Source organism: Sebastes fasciatus, chromosome 7 (assembly GCF_043250625.1).
Source record: "Sebastes fasciatus isolate fSebFas1 chromosome 7, fSebFas1.pri, whole genome shotgun sequence".
NCBI classification, from domain to species: domain Eukaryota; kingdom Metazoa; phylum Chordata; class Actinopteri; order Perciformes; family Sebastidae; genus Sebastes; species Sebastes fasciatus.
The window spans coordinates 22112658-22131917 of NC_133801.1; the positions used below are offsets into that span (position 1 = coordinate 22112658).

A 19260-nucleotide genomic window follows, 5' to 3' on the forward strand; every position below is an offset into this window, starting at 1 on the left:
TCTTTTCATGACTTTAAAATCATTCTTTCTTCTGATTTTGTTTTCTGTTTTAGGTCAAGAAAAGTGGTCTTTCTGACCGGATGAGTCAGGAGGAACGCAAAAGACAAGAGGTAGGAATCATATTTTTACACTTTGATGTTTGGTTCAGATTTAGGAAAAATTAGATTTGGAGTTACATGCATGCTAAGTTAAGAGTTACCAAACACTGAGGGGGGGGATATGGCTGTCCATTTGGTCTCTGTAAACTCTACTAGACCAATAAAAAAGCCATTAAAGGAGCACAGCAGGACACATGCATCATGGACTATTATATCATTAAAGCAGATGCTTTGTAAGGGGAGGAGAAGGAGAGGTGTTCCAATAAGTATTTATCTGAATCGCTGTCGTAAGAGGAATGACGAGACCGACATATATTACATTGTTCAATAGCATTCCAAACATGATTGTAGAGCACAGGTATGTCGAGCACGTTCATGACGAAGCCCATTTCATAGAGCAGTGAGTGAGTGAGTCAGGACCTAGTGGGGTAATCGGAGCACGCAAAGTCACTAGTGGATGTAATAAACTGACTATTGTCTTTTCAGTCTCTCCCGTCTCACTGTTTCCTTCCTGTTTCTCTCTCTCCTGCCCTCCCAATAGGCCATTTTTGAGGTGATCTCATCAGAGCACTCCTACCTCCACAGTCTGGAGATCCTGATCCGCATGTTCAAGAACTCTGCAGAGCTCAGAGAGTCCATTACCAAGACCGAACACCACCACCTCTTCTCCAACATCACCGACGTCTCCGAGGCTAGCAAAAAGTAAGTAGGTTGTGTTGTCATGTTTGGTACTCGCTGTGTGTTGTCATGTTTGGTACTCGCTGTGTGCTTTCTTGTCGAGAACTTGCAAGTATTGGTTCTTCCATGCTGGGCTGGTATATTTCGGCTGCTCTTCCATGTTCCCTAAACGTCTATCCGTGTTTGCGGTTTGTGGTTTTGGTTAATGAGCTGGATCATTTTCTTATTTAACAGCACATAAAAGTTGGTAGACCGCACTCATTCCATGTGGGGGTGTGTCTGTAAACACTTGACACCATTCTTTCAGCATGATTGTCTAGCTTCAATCAGAGTTGTTTTCATTTTTTGTGTGAGGGATTGTGGGTAGGCAGCACTGAACGAACTGTTCTCTGTGTCTATGTGTGGTCACATGCTTAGTGAAAGGATAAAAGAACAAATTTAGCTTATATTTTCATTATCAACATTCCTCGCTGTTTGAGAGAGCTCAACAGCAGACTGTTTTTTTTGCCTCTTTTTATAGGTGAGTGTATGAAAAATGCAATGGCCAAAATGTGCTGCTATGAGCCCTCTGAGTTTCCCCGTCCATCGTGATTTATAGAGCATGCGTGTGTTGGGACTGTTTAATGGCATTCGTGGCCAGGTAACCATGCACTTCCAAGGATCCCATAAACCCAAACACTCACATGCATGAGAGGCCATGAAAGTTGAGACTGATGAAAAACTGTGCTGCCTCAGCAATTACTGTGTTGCTCCATTATTTCTACAATGATTGACAGGAGGATTTCTGAGCCCATGTGTTCTTTGTTAGGCTCATATGTGTCTGTGCTTTTAACTATGGTATCATTTCTCATGTTTTTTTTTTATGAGATTACTATTCAGTATGATAATGGGATATATCTGTTCTCACAAGCCTGCTATTGGGACTAAAGACTCCACAATTGGTAGGTTTACAGTCTTTTTCACACTCTTCCTCCCTTAGCCACAAGTTTACCGAACCTACTCTGCCAACAAGTTGCTACCAAGTTTCCGGGGTTATTCTCAAAAACCCAGTGATAATAATAATATGGGTTAATACATCTGAGCATGAAATGAGGTTAAGCTAGCCTTAGTCTTTCTGTTGCCTTGGTTGTAAATTTACCCAGAGCATTCACTGACTCCCCAGGCCGTGCAACTGTTCATGACATTTGCTCAGGATTCCATGTCGGCATTGCAGCCCCGTCCTCAGGGTTAAAGATTTCCTCATTGCATACAGTAACACCACCTGCATGTACATTTGTCTTTTTTCTCCGTTATCATGAAGGAAAAAAACAAACAATACTCCTCACTTTCTGCAGCTTATGTGGACTTACAAGGACATTATTTGTTCATTTATTTACGCCTCATTCCCACTTTGCATGAATGGTGGTATCTGTAAATTCCTCAGACGTGCTGCAGCCCATCTCACTCCCTTATCTAATTCCTATGCACAGGAGACCACACGCACACATTAATGCGATACTCCCCACCTAAATACTTAGACCAGCATAGCCTCCAGGGTGGAGAGTGGAGGGCATGGAGACGGAAGGGGCAGCAACTCTAAAGATATAAATGTGGCCTGTGGCACTGGTTAAACGAGATGTTTTACTTGGAACAGATAGTCTTTGGCTTTGAGTTTAGCCTCTCAAAGAAAATAGTAGTAACACCACTCCACCTGCAAGCTCCTGTGTAGACTGTGTGGGATAGTGAGTGGGGGGGCTGTTGAGTATTTTAAATGGTATGTCACTGATTGCAATTCTCTTGCAACCTTGGGATATGACTCATTCATTCCACTAACATACTTAATTTAAATTATTCTTCAGTACGTGCTGGTAGAACTCTTTGATTTTCATTTATAATTCTTGGTCAGCAGCCTAATTTTGGGCATTTCCTTTTTACTCCTCCTCACCCTGATTTAACTCCCCTCCCTTGACCTCTTCCCTCGTGACAACACACTGTTATTTCGGTCGGTGATTTTTGCCCCAGGAGGGAGCGCAACCTGAACTTGAGCAGCCTTGACCTGTTAAAGCCCTATACACCTTTAGGACATGTGGTCAGAGGTCAGGACAACATGTGTGTGTTTTCTCTTATCCTGTGCCCTCAAAGTCCAAAGACTGTGGAGTCAGGCACAGACACAAGGCTACACGGTCACAAGAAGAGTCCCATTGATAGTCATATAGCATAGTGTGTGTGTGGGTGGAGTCGGTAGGGATGGGTAGGAGCGCTTTTGCAGATGAGCTCAAACTCGGTCCAAGTGGTCAAAGTCAGCGTCCTGTCTGTGCGGCAGCTTCCTGTTTGTCACCTTGGATCGTGCATGCAAAAACAACTTCTTCTCTTGAAGTTGGGCCATGTGGCGTGCCGTTAAACCGGCCATCTGGTGGAGCTCAGGAAGAGGAAAAGCCTCTGTGTTATGGTTAATGGTAGGCTATGTCTATTTTAAGAGGCGGGGAGTTCCTCTTTTGTGATCCTACAGCTGGTTTAGAAGAAGAAAGGTGTTGGCGGTGCTTCCTGCCCTCCCTGATTTTGTATCCTATATTTTCCCCCAGTGTGGGATGACTCATGATTTAATGCTTCTGACTCGAGCTGCCGCCTATGTTCGGTATACGAATCCCTGACACACTGACCCGTATTCCTCCTCTATGCACTCAGGTTCTTTAAGGAACTGGAGGAAAGGCACCAGCAGAACATCGTGATCGACGACATCAGCGACATCATGGACAAGCACTCTCAGTCCAACTTCGATCCCTTCGTGACGTACTGCTCCAACGAGGTCTACCAGCAGAGGACCCTGCAGAGGCTGGTGTGAGTGACCGAGTGGACAAACAGATGTTCTTATCATATCTCGCATGGATTTGATCCAACATGACTCATTTTTTTCCTCTTTCTCTATTTGTACCAGTGACTCCTCTTTCTGAATCTCATTCCGTCCTCTCTTACAGCTCCAAGAATCCCATTTTTAAGGAGGTGCTGACCCGGATAGAGAGCCACCCAGACTGCAGGAACCTCCCAATGATCTCCTTCCTTATCCTACCCATGCAGAGGATCACTCGCCTGCCTCTGCTCATGGATGTGAGTGCACGGAGGACATAATTTTGGAATTACAAAACTCTTACACAACAGTTTGTTTATTCATACTACCCTGACTAATTATACATAGGATGTGTCCTAACCTCAAAGATGTTTATGTGACCTTACATCACTCCTCCTTGATAATTCTTAACTGATTTACCCTCTCCTCTTCCTTTAATGTTTGTCCTTCTTCAGTTTAATGCTTCCTTTGGCACCACATTATTTTGTCCTCCCTCTCTTCCTCTCCCTTTGCTCTACTTCCATCCCCCCCTCTCCCCCCGTCCTCCTCCTCCGTCAGTGTCTCTCTAGGGACTCTGGGGGTTTATGCTTGTACACTCAGTGGCTTTTGGATCCTGAGAAAGTTTGGTTTTCAATTCATTGCTTCCCACAGCTTTCTTTAAGCATCAATATTTTATCAAGCTTCTGTAAGAGTGTGGTGTGCATGGGTGCAATGAATTGTTGTGTGTTTTTGTGCATTTTTAGGTTTTTTGGTTACAAATTTAGTGTAACCGATGACTATCTGTGTTGCAGACAATTTGTCAGAAGACACCTAAAGACTCGGCACAATATGAAGAGTGCAAGAGGGCTTTACAAGCAGTCAGCAAGGTGCGTGGGTTTAAGGAGTCGACCACAAATGTTTTTATATATTCATACATTTTTACCTGCATATCTATATGTATTATGTCGCTATAGTTATGCTATGTCTTAGGAGACTTGCCTTAGACATACAGTAGGAGACTAGGATTAGCTTGGGAGGCAATCACTTCCTATTTAATGTTGTATTTTGGTAAATAATCTTCTGCAAAAACACAATAAAAGCACTTTCCAGCACTTCTTGTACTTGATAAAGATGAGCACGTCAATCAAGGAATGCTTTAACTGTCATCAGGGAACTGTACACTGTGGTTAATAGAGACTGTTTGTGTGAGCAGGTGGTGAGAAAGTGTAATGAAGGAGCTCGCAGAATGGAGAGAACAGAGATGATGTACACCATCAACTCTCAGCTGGAGTTCAAGATCAAGGTACTGACACATATTGTTACACACTTTCATCTTGTTTAGTATTTTTTTTTAAAAACAACATAATTCCAGTTATCAACTGACATGAACAGTAGTTTGACATTTTTGGAAATGCGCTTATTCACTTTTGATGAGAAGATTAATACCGCTCTCATGTGCAGCAGCCAGTTAGTTTAGCTTAGCTTAGTATAGAAAGGTAAGAAAAATCTGCCCACCGACCATAGACTGTATATAATAAGTGGACACATTCACCATTACCTCACCCATTGGTTTGTGGACTGCCGTTTTGAAGCCTTGAGTTCGGCATTTTGCCCGTCGCCATCTTGTTTTTTTGCAACCAGAAGTGATACGAGAGGGTGGAGCTTAGTACAACCAAACGCTGAATAAAACATTTTTAGGTGACCAAAATGTTACAATTAACTTCGATGAACTGAAAACACACTGTGAAAGGGTTAAAGTTCTAGGACGATCAACACGGACAACTCCCAGACCGGGCAACGCCGTGGTAGCGACCTGGCAATCACATGTAGCCACGCTCTAAAGCATCCCCTGCTTTATGGTCTATTTGACTCTAAATGGGACCATAATTTACTAAATGAACATCATGCTGTATTGAAGAAGACTTGAAACTAGCGATTGAGACCATAAACTCATGTTTACAATGTTTACTGAGGTAATAAATCAAGTGAGAAGTAGGGTCATATTCTCATAGACTTCTATACAATCAGACTTCTTTTTGCGTCCAGAAGAGTCGCCCCCTGCTGGCTATTAGAAAGAATGCAAGTTTAAGGCACTTCCACATTAGCTTCACTTTCAGATCCGGAGTTTGCCCACTGGCCATTTCTAATCTTTATGCTAAGCTAAGCCAACCGGCTACTGGCTGTATCTTCATTTTTACCAGGTGGTATCGGTGTTTTCATCTAACTCTCAGCAAAAGGGCAAACATGTATTTCCCAAACTGTCACACTATTTCTTTTGAAGTTTATTAAGTATGTAAAACATGAGCTCATGCAGGCATGCACTGACACGCAGACACACCACCGTCACTCGCTTGGCGAATATCTATGCACACAATGCACACACAAGACTTGGCAGGCTCTGTGTGTCTAAGTAGTGTGGGAAAATAGCTGCTGGCACATTTGGGACTCAAAGATGTCTCGCGAACATATTCTCATTCTGCATAGCCAGCTGTTCACACGTGGACACACACATTGTGATTCAGGAAGTGCTGACATGCGCCAACATTTCAGACATTTTATTTGGTTGTTAGATGCATTGCCATTTCTTGTTTATCAGGTTCTTTTTTTCCCCCCTCTTCCTCCAGCCATTCCCCCTGGTCTCGTCCTCCAGGTGGATGGTAAAAAGAGGAGAGCTGACCGCGTTTGTGGAGGACAACGGCATCTTCCTCAAGCGGACGGCGCGGCAACAGGTCTATTTCTTCCTCTTCAACGACGTCTTCATTGTCACCAGGAAGAAGAGGTGAGTCTGCTCATTATCAGCATGGTTGATCAGTAAGATTTTTGTTATTAAGTTAAAAGGAATTGACGCCCACAGATTCCCCCCAGCTTTATGGGTGTGTTTATTTAGCGGAACAGGTGCAGTCACCTGAAACTGCCGCGACTTGGCACCTTGAACCTGAGCCTGTTTTTCTAAATGTCGCAGAGGTTTCAACATGTCCTGGTGACGTGAATCATCTGGAGGTAGTAGACCTGCTTATTGTCAGCCTCGTCTGCGAGTCTCCCCTGCTTCCTCTAGTTTCAGTGCAGCACCATGAAACAAGCCATACGGAGGACTTCCTCGAAATGATGTGGTTTTCATTCACGTGTGTGTGTGTGTGTATAGCGTGGGTGTGCGCGCTCTATTTTTGCCAAAAAAACTAAAATCCCTTCCCGTCCATCTCCCTCTGCGTCTGGAACTGATTGTCCCGCCACTCGCAAAAATGAAGAATTCCTAAGAATCATTAAAACGGAAAAAAAAAAAAAGGGAAAAGAAACATTCCATGTGATATTTTTCTGGGAATCTGATCCAGGAACGGCAGACTCCAACAGTGTGTGGTGTCAGGCCTGTGTTTGGAAAGAAAGATTTGGGAAAAGGGGAGTGCTCCGGAATCGCGGTGTGTGTTTGTGCGTGTGTGCGTTTGAATGGGAGACGCTGTTATAATATTGGTTTGTGCTGTGGGTGAGCGCTGGAGCCCTGCTGCGGCACGCTACTCTACTGCACTCCATCTGCAGTAATCCAAACAAAAACACTCCAGGGGTACACGAGGCTAGCCAGGCACAGCCAGGTCAGAGACATAATGGTGTAATAGCTCTTAGTCATTAGGACTTGGTGTGCCCAAGCAGCTAACCCAACCTAGTTGCCAAATGCAATAATGTTGTGTGCTTGAATCCTCTCGGCTTCTTCTTGTCTCATTTTTCTTTCATTTCAAGGAATGCCATGAACACCAGAAGGAATGAAGGGGTGGGAGGGGAGGTCAAAGCACTTACACAGTAGAGAGAAAACATACCTATGACCTGAGAATGGTTTCACTTTTATAGGACTATATATCTTAATACTCAGAAGAAAGAGAGCACAGAGGAGTGTGGTAGCCTGTGTTAGCTGATTGGGAATCTTAAAGGTTAGTATGCTGTCTTTGGTCGGGGTTCAATAGCATCTAACCAACCATTAATCTAGTATCGTGTCCGCTTATCAAATCTAAATTATTCCAAATCTCTCATCAAATCTGTATTGATTCAACAATTTTAAGTAATAATGGTTATAAGGTTTCAACATATCCTCATACAACGGTTTGTATGATATCTTACATCAAGTTATTCCTCTATATCATTTTTTTATATACAAATTACAGTGCATCACTTTTCGTGCATAGCTACGAACGGTGCATGAGAGCAGCCTGAGGGTTGGAGTTGAAACAGTTAGACAATCAACAAATTTAATCAGCAGCTATTTTGATAATCGGTTAATCGTTGGAGTAATTTTTTTAAGCACAAATGCCAAACGAGTTTTAATCTAATCTAGTTCCAGTTCTCCAGTGTGGGGATTTGCTGCTATTCTCTGTTTTCATATCGCTGCAAATCAAGTATGTTTGGGTTTTGGAGTGTTTATCAGATAAAATAAGACATTTGACTCTGGGAAACAGTGATTATTTTCCTTTTTATCTGATGTTTATTAAACCAAACAATTGATTACTCAAGATAATAATTGTGTAATCAACAATAATAAAAACAAAGTTTGACATTGAAAGATCTGAACCTCGGGGTTTGTTTACTTACTTTACTTACTTTACTATTGTTTTCTAGAAGATAAGTTTCGTTATACCCTCTCAGCTTATTTATCAGGAACTGGATCCACAATGAAACTGGTTATTGGAAACCGAGCCCGTGTCAGACGAGGCTATTGTCACGCAGCGGGGGAAAGTTTTGATCTTCTGCTCTCTGGCTCACAGGAACACTTACATAACACTGAGTCCACACCAGCTGGCTCCTCTCTCATCTCCACTTCCCCCCTTTTTTCCTGTGTGATGCCAGGCATCGTCTAAACATTCACTATTATTGAGGTTTTCATCTCTCTCTCAGTTATTTCCCTCTCTTTCTGCTAGTCATGACCTTGTGGTTTTTCTTTGTGAAGGTGTGTGTGTGTATGCAAGCCTGTAATCCCAACACGTTCTGTTTTTCGCCCTCTGTTTGTTTGACTGTGCCATAGTCTCAACACTCCTACTGTACTTTGCACCAGGACATTGTGCTCATACAGTGTGTGTGTGTGTGTCCGCCTGCATGCTTGACTTGGAGTCCTATCTCAGCATCTCTCAGAGGGCTTATGTTGAGGAACTGATTGTACACCAGTAAGATGGTAGCTGGCACAGTTGTGATGACGTGTTTGTAGATGCCTGCGCTATCTCTTATCTCTAGACTGATATTAAGTAAGTCTTTGTGTTTGTTTCTGTGTAAGTAGCTTGTGGGGAAGCCAAACGGTGGATACTTTCTTTCGCCTATAATATTCTCTAAACACCTCGCGCCGACATTTCGACATAGGATATTTAAACTATTTCCCACCTTCATTCCTCTGTTCAGCAATTATCCAACACCGCATGCACACCCAGCCGCACACATGAGAAACCTCACCCCACAAACATGCAGATTCCCCACCCATCATCCCATTCCCCAGCGTCATGTGAATGGCATTCCAGGCATTTCACCTGGAGGCCTGTCAGGAGCCGAAATGCTGACAACCATAAAATACAGCTAACGGAGAGATTCTAATGTTACCATCTGGAATTACTCTGTTTTATTTTAGGAACTAATTTGGGATCATTAGGATCCCAAATTAGTTTTTAAATGAGAAGGTCATACTGTAAAGGACAGAGGGTTTCGTATCCTGTACAGATTGTACAGAAGCCCCTTGAGTCAAATTTGTGATTTGTGATACTGGACTATACAAATAAAACTGACTTGTCTTGACTTGGATTTTGGTTTACCCAAAATGTTTTCTGATGCCAAACATGGAGATAAATTAATTGATTTTAATATTTAAGGTGTATTTAATTGGTAAAAAAAAAAAATTACAACCTAAACTCGCAAGTTGCGTTAAAGAAATTAATGGGGTTGAAACAAATTTTGCTTTAATGCGTCAATTTGACAGCCTTAGTTTTTACTCTTAAAAAAATCACAAACTTTGCATATAACCCATTCAAAATAACGTAATATAAATCCCTTTCAAATCCCATTAGAAATACCTTTATTATTATTATTAAAGTATAAATTAATTAGAATTTTATTTTATTGAATTTTAAGATAAAAAATAAGGGATTCTGTATCATAGATGATCATGTACAAAGGAATTTAACAATTGTCACTACCATGTAAGCTTTTGACAGAAATATGCTGTGATAGATCTAACGGGTTAATAAAAGGTTAGTAAAATAAAATCATGTTTAACAGACAAATATGAGAGCGGTATGAAATATTCTCATCGAACTCTTCCTCAAGAAAGCAAATAAGCGTGTTTTCCCAAATGTCAACCTCTTCCCCCGTGAAGCTCCGGGTCAGTGTGGTTAGCCCCGAAGCAGAAAGCAGCTTGTGGTTACAGTTGGATGAAGCTTTACCGCAAATACTCTCTTTCCCGTCCACTCCCTGTGCTTTTATCTGATCTGTCTCTCCCTGAACTCTCTCTATCTCCTCTTCCTAGAAGTCTAATTGGTTGTGGGCAACAGGCTTTAACTTGATTGACTGGTGGACAATAGGGGCTGATGGGTAACAGTTGAACCTTGTTGAGAACCTCCCGACCGTGACTGCATTCTCCAACCAGTCATGACCCCAGAGAGTGTGTGTGTGTGTGTGTGTGAGTGTGAAAGAGCGAGACAGTAAGACATGGACAGATACACTGTTCACTATGGCTTGTTTAACAGCTACCTTTGTCCATTCCTGTGTTTGTGTGTTCAGCACACTAATGGACATGCTGGCTCACAAGAGGCTAGTTTCTGTCTGTCCGGTAGCTTCTCATCTCGGCTGCTGTTTCAGTCTCAGGTTGATGAAACGTGATGGGCTGGGCTTCAGAGCACTATGAAAACATACTTTTTTTCTCCAGGTTCAATGGCACATTAGAGGTACTATGTTTCACAATCAGCTCCAGATGTTTCGAACTGACTCTGTGTACGGCTAGACACAGGGTCACGGTAAAGGTACTCATGGGAAATGTAGGCATGTACTAAAGAAACCAGGGGGCAGCTGATTTAGTGTAAGGGTATGCAGACGGCTGAATGCTTGGACTTTTGACTGGCATATAATGTGACAGGTGATTTATTAATCGTCCAGGTGAACGCGATTAACCACCCAGTCTTTATCCTCTCAGGGGTTGAATAGCCGAGGCACCGTGAAACTAAATCTCTACTGAAAACAATGAGCTTCAATGTGATGTAGAAGAGGGAGCGGGTGGATGGTGTATTGGGTTCACAATAAGCAGCAAATATTATGTATTTCAAATGTGATTTTGTGCTCTTTGGTTTATTTGCCTTGGTTTTATATTATGATTATATGTATTGTATTTGCTCTAAATTAATTAGACAATAAGAAAAAAATAATAATGTTGCCATGTCAGACATTAATTCTTTAAACACTTTAATCTGTATATAAACATTATGATTTAATATAATACTGGAAAAACAAAGTAACAACAACATAGTATATTTTTATTAAAGCTCCAGTTGGTGACTGGTGTATCAGGTCCATGTTGGGGCAGAAACAGGAATGCAAACATTTGGGGGCTGGAGGCCGCATTACAGCAATTGTGGATTGGGTCTTTATACAAATTACCAAACCACAAATAAGTAATTCCAAAAATTCTAAATAAAGAACAGCCTTCTGTTAAATGACATGGTTGTATGGTTGTTGTATACATGTTTAGAGAAGTTGAAAAAAACAGGGAGAAAAGCAGCTGAATCCACTTTTATTTTTGAATACCAACCTGCCAAAAGAGTATCTGAAGATCTGCCTTCATGATACTCAAAGTAAACCCGTTTCATCTTGAACTTCTAAAATGAAAAAATGCACTGGTCTAATTTGTGTTTTTTATGTTTTTTTTGTATCTGTATCTAACTGCATTGGCTGGCGGGATACAGTTCCAAGAAAAAAATGTTTTGGAGTTAATTTAACATTTTGTCAAATTCGGTTTACATCAGTTTGCCATTGAAACGTGTGTGTGTGTGTGTGTGAGTGAGTATGTGTTTGTGTGTAAGATAACATTAGTCTGCTTTTTAATGCATACAGTAACTAGGCGGGTGTGGCTCTCAGGAGGTAAAGCGGGGTCGCCCTCTTAACGGAAGACAGGCGGTTCGATTCTTGCATGTCAAAGTGTCCCTGGGCAAGATACTGAACCCCAAATTGCTCCCGAAGGCTGTGCCATCAGTGTGTGGGTGTGTGAATGAGCATGAGATTAGATCCTGATGAGCCGTTTGGCACCTTGCAAGGTAGCCTCTGCCACCAGTGTATGAATGTGTGTGTGAATGAATGTGTGTGTGTGTGTGAATGGGATAGGGCTGCCCACTCTTAGTCAACTAAGATTTCATTAGTCGTTTTTTCTGCTTTTTTTCATGCTGAATGACTTCATTCCTCGAAACGTATGTAGCATATCTCTGATAAACACAATATTTAAAGTGGTGCTTTTGTGTGATTCTTTGTGGAGAAACTCAATTTTACAGATCCGTCGATTAAATCAACTAATGGATCAGTCGACAAAAGTGTCAGCTGAGTGTTAGTCGACTAAGAATTTCTTTGGTCGAGGACAGCTCTAGAATGGGGTAAATGTTGACATGTAGTGTAAAGTGCTTTGAGTGGTGGAAATAAAAAAAAAGTCCTGTATAAATGCAAGTCCATTTACACATAACTACAGCTCCGTTTGTAAGTGTTGGTATTGCATTTCCATGTAGTAGAACTGTTTTTTTATGTCTCCATATATAACTGAATCCTCTTGCAGTTTGTTAACTACCTTGTCCAAGAGCACTTAATGTGATAAATGTTGTCTCATACATCAAGGCCTCCATCACTAAAACTTCTGTCCCACTCAAATAAATCTTTACTTGACTTAACTGGGTGAATTAAGTCCAGTAAGTGAAATGTTATTAAATCTTTCCATCTCTTTCAGCGAGGACAGCTACGCCGTGATCGACTACGCTCTGAGGGACCAGATCTGGGTGGGTTCCTGCCAGCCAGAGGACCTCGCCCTGTCGCCGGTCAGGAGCACCGCCAGCATGCTGAGCTCGCGGCAAGCCGGCGCCAACCACCTTTTCCGTCTGCGCTTCCGCAGCAACCACTCCGGTGAAAAGGTGCCCATGATCCTGGGGACGGAGCTGCTGTGAGTGACTTTTATTTTGTAACCTTTGACCCTCTTAATTGTCTTTTTTGTTTCACTTGCGTTTCGATTACAGATTTACGAGCTCTGCATGTTAAGCTGATGTGATGAATAATTTTTTTTCCTGTGACATAATATTAGCCCTGCATCTTTTACTCATAAGGTTTGATATTTTGGGTTTTCAGTCAAGAAAGCAGAGTGTTTCCCCAGCTCAGGTCCTTCTCTTCATCCATAAAACACTACTCCTACTCCCTTATCTTTCCTTGATGTGCTCTAATATGAACTTGGACGTAAGAAAATCCCTTTATCCCTCTCTCCTCAGCTCTTAGTCTCTTTTTGGTCCATTAGAGGTCACAGGGATATTTTATTACATCTATTCTCAAGCTACAACCTGAGCCTTCCTGCTTGTTGTTTATGTGGCCGAGGAAAGGGAAGTTTATTGGTCTGCTATACAGTCGTACTGTCTGCAGTCATCCTGTAATGCAGACCGGCTGTACCAGATCATTGTTTTGTTGACTGAGCATCTGCTAACCCAACCATCTATTCTAGGGAAAAGCAGCTCTCTTTGTTTACCGTCTGCCGGCTGACATGTTTTGCATGTGCAGCGTAAATGATTACTCACAGACCTGACTTAGAAACACAGTCAGCTGGTTTTGAGCTTCCTTCACATTTATGCCTGTAGCTGTGCCCCCCCCCCCCCCACACACACACACACACACACATCTCTCTTCGTACAGCAAATAGAGTGAAACACAAGGTTGTTTAGATAGATTATACAACCCGCACAAACAAAGGGGATCTGTCATATATTGGGCTTCATGCAGGGTTTATTTGTTCTAGTTAGCGATAGGCCATGTGCACGCACGCACACACATGTACACACACACACTCAGCTTTCACTGTAATTATTTTCTGTGGTTGAAGGCTTTGTTGAGGAGTGTTTTCATAAGCACGGGGGCCTGTTCCTCCTCATTCCTGTGGTAGTTATAGAGCCGCCTCCTGTATTCTCATTATACAGGTGTGTTTTTCAGCTCCACTGTACAAAACACTGCCTTTTAAAAATGTCTCTTTGCTCTTTTTATAAAGCCTTTTTCTACGTTTTTTGTTCCACAGGTACATATTGTGTTATTTTGTGACTTCTATAAGAGTTTGAATTTTACTACAACTTTCAGATGTAAGTTGTTAAAGATAATAGAAGGGATTCAGTCAATTATATAATTATATAATTAAACATGTTAACCTTATTATTTTCAAAGGCAGAACATAAAGTAAGCCTCTCTAACAACAGCTTAGCACATGGTGCAGGTGCAACAGCTGAACAGAAACATGTCAAAGTGACGGTAGACAGAAGCATTTTGAAGAAACCCCTTTTAATGTGATAACTTTAAGATGCAACTGCGTTTCACCCTTCAACATCACCTACTGCAGCCTGTGATCCGTTCAGCCATGCTATGTCCTCTTGTAACCCCTCATAAAAGGTCCGTGTGTCACTGGGTCTCACGCAGCAACATCTTCTCTTAAATGTCTCTTATATTTTCTTTTAATTTGCTGTTTGGAGAAAAAATAAGAAGTCAACTCCAGATGCATCAAACATTCATAACAATCCAAATCTGCTTTAGGTGTGCTGAATGATGAATACCACTTGATCATAAATTGGAGGCCTGTGGGTGATTGTTATTATTAGCTCTGGTAACGCCCCCTAAATATTATCCTATACTCTACTATACTACTATAAATGCAGGTGTTGTGCTATGTGCAAATACTCCGACACATGCCTAAGAATTGGACAGATACCGCCAAAAAAAGCTATGAGAAGAACATACATGGACAGATGGATGGATACACAATTTCATCCAAATCTTAATTGATATCAATGAATCAACAGTATTTCTTTAGCCCACAAATCTAATGATGCAATCCTTATAATTACTCTAAAACATTTAATAATCTATCTTATTCATGCATTTTTTTTTTATATATATTCCTCACATTTAAAATGTATGTTTCCTTGCGTTGGACAAACAAATTTGAGGACTGTGAAAACAAGACGTGTTTTTCTTATTTTGGTAAGAGTGCTCTCGACCACTCATATCATTTCCTCTTACCTAAGAGAAGAGCGAAAGTAAAAACATCAGTCAGTCCCAGAAATCAATGGTTACTAACAAAATGAGAACAAATCGTGGATACGAACAAAAATAACAGAACATTTGTTTGTATGTCGCTTCCTGCACGAGGCCCATTGTTTCATTGAGAAGCCTGAAAAAAGAAAAAAAAATCAAAGCTGAAAGAAAAGTCAGATATTTGTAATTTTATGTGGAACCACTACTGTAAATATCCACCGCACAGTTTAGTGTTGGTTCCCTGTTGCTATTGGAAATGAAACCCTGTTTTCTAGTTGAACAGCAGTGTGTGAACCGCTGATGTTCGGCCCCCGTGCTGCCACTAAGTGAAACCTGACAAAGCAACTGCAGTAATCGTGTTAAGTGTGACCGCTATGAGCCTGTGTAGGAGGGAATCTTTCTGACATGACTTAAACGTGTTGCCTGCTGAGCCTTATGTATTGCCCATGTATACATGGGGGGGTCTCCTGGTCTTAACGGCCCACTCTGTCTAGTGTGTGTGTGTGTGTGTGTGTGTGTGTCATTGTGGAAAGCCCCTAGACTCCCTCCTTAGATAGCTTGAGTTTGGGGCCCTCGTCTATGATGTGATGATGTGAGGGTTGCAGCGCTCCACTCACTGTAATCCTGAATGAACCGAGGAGAGGAGACCCTGGCAACCGTCCATTGTTACAGCGGTTGCTAGGCATTGTTTAAGCTGTTGCCTAGCAGCGGCACATTGTGGGCAGTTTCCCACGACTATCCCTCCTCCTCGCCCGTTTCCTCACTCTCCCCTCCTCTTCTTCACGGCCCCGTGTCTCATTTTTTAGACAGCAGCCAGTGTCTGCTCTTTGTTTTTGATGACCAGATAACTTCCTCTTCTTTCGGCCATTCATCCCCAATTTAGTGATCTAACGCGACATGACACATGGAAGTGGTGTTACATTAGCCAGCCTATTTTGGGCTTCTGGCAGAGTTAAATGAGGGAGAGAGGACAATAAGGAGTGTTGAGGCTGTAAGAGTGGAGAGTCGGGCTGCAGCTAATGATTATTTTCATTATAGATGAAACTACTTATTATTTTGATTACTCATTAAGTCTATAAAATGTCAGAAAGCATGCCTATCACAAGTTCCAAGAGCCTAGGATGACATGTTAAAATTGCTTATTTTGATGGAATAACAATCAGGCAGGACCAGTGGGCAACTGCGGGGTCTGAAAAGTGAAGCCAATGCTGAAGGGCCTTAAACTTGCATTCTTTCTAATAGCCAGCAGGGGGCGACTCCTCTGGTTGCAAAAAGAAGTCTGATTGTATAGAAGTCTATGAGAAAATGAGCCTACTTCTCACTTGATTTATTACATCAGTAAACATTGTAAACATGAGTTTATGTTCTCAATCGCTAGTTTCAGTCTTCTTCAATACAGCATGATGTTCATTTAGTAAATTATGGTCCCATTTAGAGTCAAATAGACCATAAAGCAGGGTGTGCTTTAGGGCGTGGCTACCTTGTGATTGACAGGTCAATAGCACGGCGTTGCCCGGTCTGGGAGTTGTGCGGTCTGGGCGTTGTCCGTGTTTTTAATCTTACAACTTTAACCCTTTCACACCCTGTTTTCAGTTCAGGAAAGATAATTATAACCTTTTCGGTCGCCTGAAAATGACTTATTCAGCATTTGGTTGTACTTAGCTCCATCCTCTCGTGTCACTTCGGGTTGCAAAAAACCAAGATGGCGACGGACAAAATGCCGAACTCGAGGCTTCCAAACGGCAGTCCAAAAACCAATGGGTGACGTCACAGTGACTACGTCCACTATACGGTCTATTGGCAGGACTACAACTAACTATTATTTTCATTATATATTAATCGGTTGATTCTTTTTTTTTTTTTTTTCTTTTTCAATAAATGGATTGTTTAGTCAATAAAATGCCAGAACATTATGAAAAATGAAAACTAATTTCAGAACTGTAGGTGTTGAATTGAAATTGTGTTGTTCGACTAAGAGTACCAAAACTAACAGTCCAAAACCCAAACATATTCAATTTGCAATAATATAAAAGGACAGGACAGCCAGCTGATTTGTTCTTGTTGTCACATTTCAAAAGTGGAAGACCACAACAATGCAGGTCTACTTTGTGCATGATTTCTCTGCAGGTATATGCATTATTTTGCTTGGGAAAAAATAAGTATTCTCTACTGGAATAAAAAGTGACTGTATTGCATACCCATGCCCATATTGTTCACTTCACCACTGAATTGAAGTGCAGCTGAAGTCGGGTTACAATGTGAAATTCCACACATTCTGACTGAAGGCGGTGTCTGTGTTTTTTTTTTTTGTGGAAATGAAACAGTAGCAATGGCCTTCTTCTCATGCTGGTCAGCGTGGGCGTTTTTCGCTTTCAGTTCCATTTGTTCTCTACTCGCTATCTTATGCCATACCTGTGTCTGTGCATCACTGTGTGAGGTCTAAGAAGCACGCATACAATAAACTTGATCCTTGACCACAGCAGTGACGTAACACATCAGGAATCCAGACGAGACAGCTGGATCGGAGATGGCACAAGGAGGACGCTTGTCTTTTCTGTCTGTGTCCTCTTCCTTTTCTCTGTCTGTATCCTTTTTGTCCGCTGCGCGTCTTCCCCGTGACCCTGATGCTGTGTCCTGTCCAGAGTCAGTGAATAGTGCTTCTCTATTAGTGGAACAGAGCAGCTTCAGAAGTCTGCAGCAAAACAGTTCTGTTATGCAGCTGTAACACAAAGCAGCATCGGTTACGTAACCCGGAGGAGGGAGTCTTATGCACATTTTGGCATTGTTTTTGTTTTTTCTTTTTTACTCCGTCTGCTTTCGTTTGTGTTATTGTTTTTGATAATCTTACTATGTCTGCTTTTGCTTATGAGATAACGTGAAAATTGCTGATGGGAATCATTCCCTTCGGTCTGGGAGTTTCCCCCGGCCCGGTCGGCTCCGGTCAGAGAGATGTCATGTTTTTTGTCGGAGGAGCACCCGAATACCGTTCTGACCTGTGGTTAAGTGGAAAACAAGGGAGGGCCTTGGTTGAGAGTAAACACGTTGATAGAAGAGAGCAGAAAGAGTTAGGGGGAGAGGGGAGAGTTTATAAAACAGTGGTCTGGTGGTGATTTCAAGTTGGCAGAGGTTAGAAAGAGGCTGTCATCGCTCTTTATCTGCTTGTGAGAAAGAGGTTTTACAGTGCAGCACGCGAGGCCTCTCCTCTTCCTTTCAGAGGTGAAACCAGAACCTCCGACAATGGATTTATGATTCTCGGCATTCTCTTGCACATGGGGATCATGAATGGTTAAAAGCAGAGGGAGCTTTACTCCCTCTACTTCTTGAATAGACTGATCCTGCACAGGCTTGCAGTCATCTAGAAGGGGAAGAGGGCAAGCACCTGCCGTTTGTGCCTTAATGCAGTATTCACATGCCTGTGTGTAAACACATATACACCCGCTCTACAGTTCCAAAGCTGTTTTTTATTTTTTCACCTGAACCTCTTTTGGTATGTGCCTCACATTCCACAGATAACCATTAAGTGCCTCTCAAACACAAGCGGTTGCCTGTTTGCCCGCCCTGTGCTGCTCGTGAAATATATGGAATACATTCATAGTTTGGATAAAGTATTTCAGCTGTTTAAGCATGAGAAAGCGACCCGTCATGACGGCGTGTTATGTATGTGCACATGAATCTGTCGGCATGTGTGTCCAGCTGTCTGAAGCAACAGCTAACAGATGCTGTTCCCACAGAGCAGCTCGGATGTTAGAAGAACTTGCACATTCAGTACGGAGCCCCTTTTCCTCTGGCGCCACCAGCAGTTTCACACTTGTGGTATTGGCTATTAGACGGATTGCATATGAAATTTGGTACAGACGTCCATGTTCCAGTCGGGATGTATTGCAACTGAAATACCTGCTACTGTATGCAGAAGTCTGGTTTTCTCTCAGAGCACTTGAATTACAATATGCTGAAAGGTTATTATGGCATTTTTGCCCAATGATGCCAAAAACGTTCTACCTCACAGAGCTGCTAGCGTGGCTGTAGCCTCTAAAGTCCAGGGTTATTATAATAAACTAAAACTGAAACTAAAATGACAATAATCAATGAAAAATATTTTTAGTAAACTGAAACTAATTAAAAACTATATCCTTTAAGTAAAACAAACTGAAACTAAACTGAAACAATATTGCCTGTGTGAAAACTATTACAAATAAAATAAAAATAAATTAATTAATTTAAATTTTTTTGTTTTTTAGCTACAGTATATCACAACCTAAAAAAAGAGACGGCATGAATTTCCATCAACTCTTGTGACACTGAATCACAGAAATTGAATGGACTTGATTTTGTTTACTTCTGAGACATTATAGCTGGCCCTGACAAAAACAAACTAAAACTACTTTAATATTAAATTAAATATATAAAAAACTAAACATT

At 41.7% G+C, this 19260-nt stretch overlaps 1 protein-coding gene across 1 annotated transcript in view; it reads left to right on the forward strand.

The window, feature by feature from the left end:
• Positions 1-19260, forward strand: part of LOC141771713 (rho guanine nucleotide exchange factor 26-like) — a 29399-nt gene that overhangs the window by 5781 nt on the left and 4358 nt on the right. The window contains exons 5-12 of the mRNA XM_074642268.1: positions 54-110; positions 640-800; positions 3441-3593; positions 3731-3860; positions 4392-4466; positions 4793-4882; positions 6204-6358; positions 12515-12724. Of these exons, the coding sequence (XP_074498369.1) occupies positions 54-110; positions 640-800; positions 3441-3593; positions 3731-3860; positions 4392-4466; positions 4793-4882; positions 6204-6358; positions 12515-12724 (1031 nt within the window). The remainder of the gene's footprint in view (positions 1-53; positions 111-639; positions 801-3440; positions 3594-3730; positions 3861-4391; positions 4467-4792; positions 4883-6203; positions 6359-12514; positions 12725-19260) is intronic.